A 6392-nucleotide genomic window follows, 5' to 3' on the forward strand; every position below is an offset into this window, starting at 1 on the left:
GCCTTAAAAAGAAACGAAATTCTTGCCCATGCTACAACGTGGATGAACCCTGAGCACATTATGCTAAGTGAAATAATTTAGCCACAAGAAAAATACTGTATGATTCCACTTATATGAGATACCCAGAATAGTCAAATTCATAGAGACAGAAAATAAAAAATGGTAGATACCAGGGGCTGGAGAGCAGGAAATAGGGAGTTATTGTTTAATGAGTACATACGAGTTTGTTTTGTAAGATGAAGAGTTCTGGAGACGAATGGTGGTAATGGTTTTAGAACAATATGAATGTACTTAATATCATTAACTGCACACTTCAAAATGGTTAAGATGGTAAATTTTATGTTATGGCTATTTTACCATAATTAAAAAAAAATAAATGGAATTACTAATTGACACCTACTGATCTCTCTCTACACCAAAAAAGTGACATATTTTGTGTTAGAATAATATTAGGAAACAGGCTCTATGTTAGTCTTGAAATACTCAAATAAGGTGAGGAAAGCCTATGGGAATATCTGAAAAACAAACAAATATCCTTAAAAAAACCATTACAATAACAGGTTCTTTTAGGTTCATAACTTATTGATTATTTCAAGCTCTTATGTAGGTTTACTTAGACCCTTGAAACCTGGTTATATCCTCATTTTTAGAAAAAAGGTAAATATTATAGTTGGGGATAATGAGAAAGACTTACTGAAAATAGAGAGTAGTGATTAAAAACACAAGCTTTGGAATCTGACATACCGAGTTCCCATACCAGTCTGCCACTTGCTAACAGAGTATCATTGGCCGAGTTACATAATCTCTCTGAGCCTTAGTTTACTCATACATAAAATGGAAACACTAATTCCTAGGCCCCAGAGCTACTCCAAGGATTAAATAATGTAAGTAAAGGGCTTATTTATCAAGTGTCTGACACATAATAAACACTCATTAAGTGGTTGCTATTATTAATAAAATATTAACAGGATAAGATTAGAGAATAGGAAATGATAGGGATTACAGAATATCTCAAATTTTATCAAAACTATAAGTCTGAGATAGCTTACTGATTATTTTCTATAAGAAGTAAAGATATATTACTAGAATTTGTGACAATCAGGTTGGGGGAGAAAAAGTTGATTTTAATATTTTGCTTAGTTAATAGTTGCGATGAGAAAAGCAAAATGTCCATGGTCATGGAAGATATTAAAATAATTATAAAAAACAATTTTGTGCAATGTCTTGCCTATAAATTGGCAGTCTAGATGAGATGCATGATTTTCTAGGAACATACAGAATCTAAAATTGACTGAAGAAAAGAAAGAAAACCAAAAAAATCAATAACCATAGAAGATAAAGATAATCAAAGATCTCCCTCAAAAATATCAGTAAGAGGTCTGGCCGGTTAGCTCACTTGGGAGAGGGTGGTGCTGACAACACCAATATCAAGGGTTTGGATCCCTGTCCTGCCAGCCACCAAAACCAAAAAAAAAAAAAACATTGTGTTTATTAAAAATAATAAAAATAAAAATATCAGCAAGCCTAGATAATTTTTCAGCACATTCTATAACTTTTAAAGAACAAATAGCATGGTAATTTTCTATCATTCAAACTATTCTAGAGCATAGAAAAAAAGGAGGAAATCTTCTAAATTCATCTGAAAACCAGGCCAACCCTATTATCGAAACCAGATAAAGGTAGCACAAAGATATAAAACTATGAGTTAATCTTACTTAAAAATATAGATTCTGAAACCATACAAACAAAATATAAACTAATCAAATCCAACAAACAATTAAAATAGTAACATTTTATTAACCAAATGGAGTTTTTCTAGAAATGTGGGAAATGGGCAAAAAAAAAAAGTAAATATAATTCATTACATTCATAAATCAAAAGATAAAAAAACTATATAATTTTTGTTATTAGATCCTAAAATAAGCATTTGATAATTTCAGCAGTCATTCCTAAAGATCATAAAGCAATAGTAAATATAATATCAGCTGGTGAAATACTAAAGACATTTCCATTAAAACAGAAACAAAGCAGGGAGGTCTACTATCACCCAATTTTTCAACAATCTTGTCAAGATTCTAGCTAATGCAATAAGATAAGAAAAATAAATAAGTGATATAAATTTTGGAAAAAACATGTAACAGATCATTATCTCAAATAGTATGATCATATACTGGGATAAGAGATGTAATCTTAAAACAACTGTTAACATTAATAAGAGATCCATGTGATGGGAAAGAATACAGGATAAATATGTTTTAAAATCCATAGCTTCCCTTTATATTATCATAAGGTGTTAAAAAATAAAACAAAAAAAAAGGTCTCAGTGACAATATTGTTTGAAAACCAAGGTTTATTCTTTCATTTGGCACTAATCTTTTTTTGTGAGACAAGAGTGCAGATTTATAATTTTTTAATCTTTGAAGTACTAATATATCAATAAAGATTCCATAGTAAAATAGTTCTCTACTACTTATCTACTCTAGTGTATAATCATAAAATTATGTAAAGCTAAAACTAATCACAAAGAAAAAACTTGAAGTTTTGAAGGTTGGTGGTTTCAACACAGAACCAGTTGATTTGGATATTAGTAGAAACATTAAATCATAATATAGTTTATGGGCAACATGCTAAAAATCTGTTTATATTGTACTGATTATGTTACTAGAGAGCTAAACCGTCATTAGGAGAGCTGAAATTCACTTATTTATTTTTATAACACACATTTGACATATTTCATTAACACTGAGTTCACTTCCATTTTAAATAATAAAAACAATAATGCCATTATTATAGGACTCAATGTCTTGGTTTGTTGTAGAAAAAAAGCACATAGTAGATAATATTTGGTTTAAAATACATAAAAAGAAAGACTTACCATAGAATACTTTAACTGAAAAGATCCATTGGCTCTTTGCATTGTAACAAAAAATAAGGAACTACATTTGAAGCATTAAGCTTGAGAAAATTCAGATTCAGTTTTGCTTTAGTATGGAACCAAACCAGGTTATTTGCACAATAAATACAATGTCTTAAAACCTATGGATCTTTATATCAGGGATAAGCATTCATTTAAAAAATTAAAACAAGGAGAGTAATATTACCTAAGATGAATTAAGTATCATGGTTAACATCAAAAGGTTTTAATTTGCAAGGAAGTGTAATAATGTGTACTTTCTAATTAAAAGATAATTAAGGACTGGTTTCTTCACATGCACAAAAAAAATTCCCTAAAGCTTTGTGAAGATTTAACTATTAGCTAATGGGTCAGGGAGGTAATTAATGTGTCCATTAAAAAGTACTCAATCTCTAAATATTACTCCAAAATTAACTTGTCAGATCATTAATTCATTGGATAGAAATGTGTTGAGTACCTACCATGTACTAGTCACTTAGATCATTGTGAGACAATAAAAAATACTACATTGGAAAAGGGCATCTTTACGATCTCATGTGTAATATGCATTATTCAGCTGATAATTACATTTAACACATTCAACATATAGAGCAAAATTCTGAGTAATCAAAACAATTACATCCTTGAGCAATTGATTTTTTAAATTCCTCTCATTATTCTCTTAAATTGATTTCTACCCTGGGATTCTTTCTCAGTTCTAAAATAAGAGAAAAAAAAATTTCCCAAATAAGACAATATAGAAGAATAAAAATGTAAAAGAAGGGATATGTTCGTTCTTGAATCTTTGTTTCCATTTGCTCTCTATAGTGCTTCTAATGTTGAATTTTCCCTTCTAAGGAAAATTTGATGTAAAAGAAAAAGTACAATCAGCTTTAACATCTAAAGAAGTGTATGCTATTTACCTTTTCCTAAAGTTAGTAAAGATTGAAACTGAGAAAAAAAATTAAAATGTCTTTATTCTAATTTATATAATTCTGTTCACCATAATAATAATCTTATACTTTGGTATATGACTTTTTCAAATAAGTATTACCAACAGGTAGAAATCTTTCCTTTCCCTTCGTAAGACAATCCTAGTATAGTTTGTACCAGTGTGTTTGCTCATATTTTGAATGTTAATTTAAAGAAATATCACTTCTATCACCTAAATGATTTATCTTGTAGAACAGTGATTTAACTGGGAAAAGAAAAATACCCCACTGCTTCTTCCCAAGAAAAAAGAATTGTTTGTACCAGTGTGTTTGCTCATATTTTGAATGTTAATTTAAAGAAATATCACTTCTATCAACTAAATGATTTATCTTGTAGAACAGTGATTTAACTGGGAAAAGAAAAATACCCCACTGCTTCTTCCCAAGAAAAAAGAATGAATTCTGTTCTTGAGCACCCATGCTTTCTCTCTTTCTCTATGCACACACACGTACATATGAGTTGGATATGTTCATATCCAACAAAGGTTTGATTTTGAGATTTCCTCTTTTAACTGATTTATTATTCTCAGTATGACTCTCAAACTGTACAGTCTTGCATATTTCATTCATTCACCAAGCATGTACTGGGTACCTTCTGCATGCTTAGCTTTATGTCAGATGAAAGGAAAATAGAAAAGAAATGTAAGATAGTATCTGCCCTTCAGAATCTTCCAACGTCTTCCAGGGGCAAGATAAAACACGAAGTAATTTACAAGGCTGGTGACAAAACCAATGGTACATATTGGTGTACCATACTAGTGCAATGCAAAGGTAACATGCATTTTACATTTATGTAGAATTTGAGAGCTTCGAAATACTATGGGTATTTAATCTTAAGAACAATCTTGTGAAGTACACATTAGTAGCCCCATTTTAGCGATGAGGAAACTGAGATTCAGAATGTTAAATAAAATGCCTCAGTCAAACAGACTGTCAGTGGAAGAGTTAAGTCAAGCCAGGATTTTCTGATTCTAAGCCCAGAGGAGTTCTTTTCAATACAGCACAGAAACAAAGGATTGGAGTACTCAACAGGGCAACAGCCGGCTTTCTGCTACAGGTTCAACTAAATTGGGCCCACACCTGAGCAGTGTTCAGCCAAATGTCTAAATTAATTTTATTCTGCAAGTATTTGTACTTTAGTGTAATACACAGAACACTAATGCCATTTCCTTAGTCTCGGTGCCTTGTCCTCTTCAGTAAGAGCTCTGCTCTCAGAAATGCGGATGTCGAATATAATGAAAAGCTGGCCTAGCGGGATCACATACATCTTAAATCATAAATATAGATCTTAAAGGTCTGATTTCTACTAATCCTTACACATTTTGTTTTCCCTCGGCACAGGAGAGCCTAACTCGCCCCCAGCCTTTTCTAGCATTCTTGCTCCAAACAACCACTTATTTTAAGATTTTAATAATTGACCCTACCCCACATTCTACAAGTTCACCCCAGCTTTGCCACCCGACCTCAGCCCCTGCCCAGACACCTTCCCCTCCCTCCCGATGGATAAGATACCGAGTTCAGGTTCTGCAGATCCCCTCGCGATGCTGTCACACAGCACTGACAGATAAGATTTGACCTTTCGACTCCGTCCTTGGGGACTTCCCGCTGGCCGCGTAGCGTAGTTCCAACCCCGGGAAACAGGTCCCTGACTCGGGAACGCAGACCCTGGCGGCTCGCGGTCCTAAGCTATGTCCGGCAACTACAACGACGCTGGGAGCCCCGGCGTGCATCACTCCGCTTCACACTCCTGCCAACTGCGGGGAACTCGGTCCGGGAGCCAGTCCATCCCACCCCACAGCCAAGCCCGGGCCAGCCGGACCTTACGCAGAACCCCGATGACAGGTCGTCGGCAGAGGCGGCGGCAGCAAAATCCCAAACCACCCGCCCCCAGTGCCCATCGCCGCCAATCTAAGACCCCCTAGACTGGACCGCAGGAAAGCGTTTCTATGGGAACCCCCTGGGAATCACGTGACGCACTCGGGCGTCCAATCGCCTCTTACCTCTGCCTGCCTCTCGCCCCGCCCCGCCTCCTTCGCTCGGCCCCGCCCCTTTTCTGCAGAGAGTCCACGCCTGCGCATTGTATCCCGCGATGCGCGCGCCCTCCCTCGCGCGCGCTCCCCGGGGGAGAGCGAAGGCGGCGTGGGAGGCTCGAAGACCGCGTCAACCTGAGGAGGAAGGAGCGGGAGGAAGGAGCGGGGCGAGCGCGCAGGCCCAGAACCGCCCGAGCAGCAACTGCCGGCGACGCCCCAGAGCGGAAGAGGGAAGTGAATCAGGCGCCGGGCTGGGTTTGCTGAGGTACAGACAGCACCAGGAGGAGGCCTTTGCCACCGGTCCGGATCGGGGATGTCGAAGAACACGGTGTCGTCGGCCCGGTTCCGGAAGGTGGACGTAGATGAGTACGACGAGAACAAGTTCGTGGACGAGGAAGACGGGGGCGACGGTCAGGCCGGCCCCGACGAGGGCGAGGTGGACTCCTGCCTGCGGCAATATCCTTGCGTTCGCCGCCT

The 6392-nt window shown here is 36.9% G+C and overlaps 1 protein-coding gene across 1 annotated transcript in view; it reads left to right on the forward strand.

Moving 5' to 3' along the window:
• Nucleotides 1–5943: 5943 nt before the first annotated feature.
• Nucleotides 5944–6392, forward strand: part of ARPC5 (actin related protein 2/3 complex, subunit 5, 16kDa) — a 10397-nt gene continuing 9948 nt past the window's right edge. The window contains exon 1 of the mRNA XM_008567940.1: nt 5944–6371. Within this exon, the coding sequence (XP_008566162.1) occupies nt 6229–6371 (143 nt within the window). The 5' untranslated portion in view covers nt 5944–6228. The remainder of the gene's footprint in view (nt 6372–6392) is intronic.

The sequence above is a fragment of the Galeopterus variegatus genome, unplaced genomic scaffold (assembly GCF_000696425.1).
Source record: "Galeopterus variegatus unplaced genomic scaffold, G_variegatus-3.0.2 Scaffold358, whole genome shotgun sequence".
NCBI classification, from domain to species: Eukaryota; Metazoa; Chordata; class Mammalia; order Dermoptera; family Cynocephalidae; genus Galeopterus; species Galeopterus variegatus.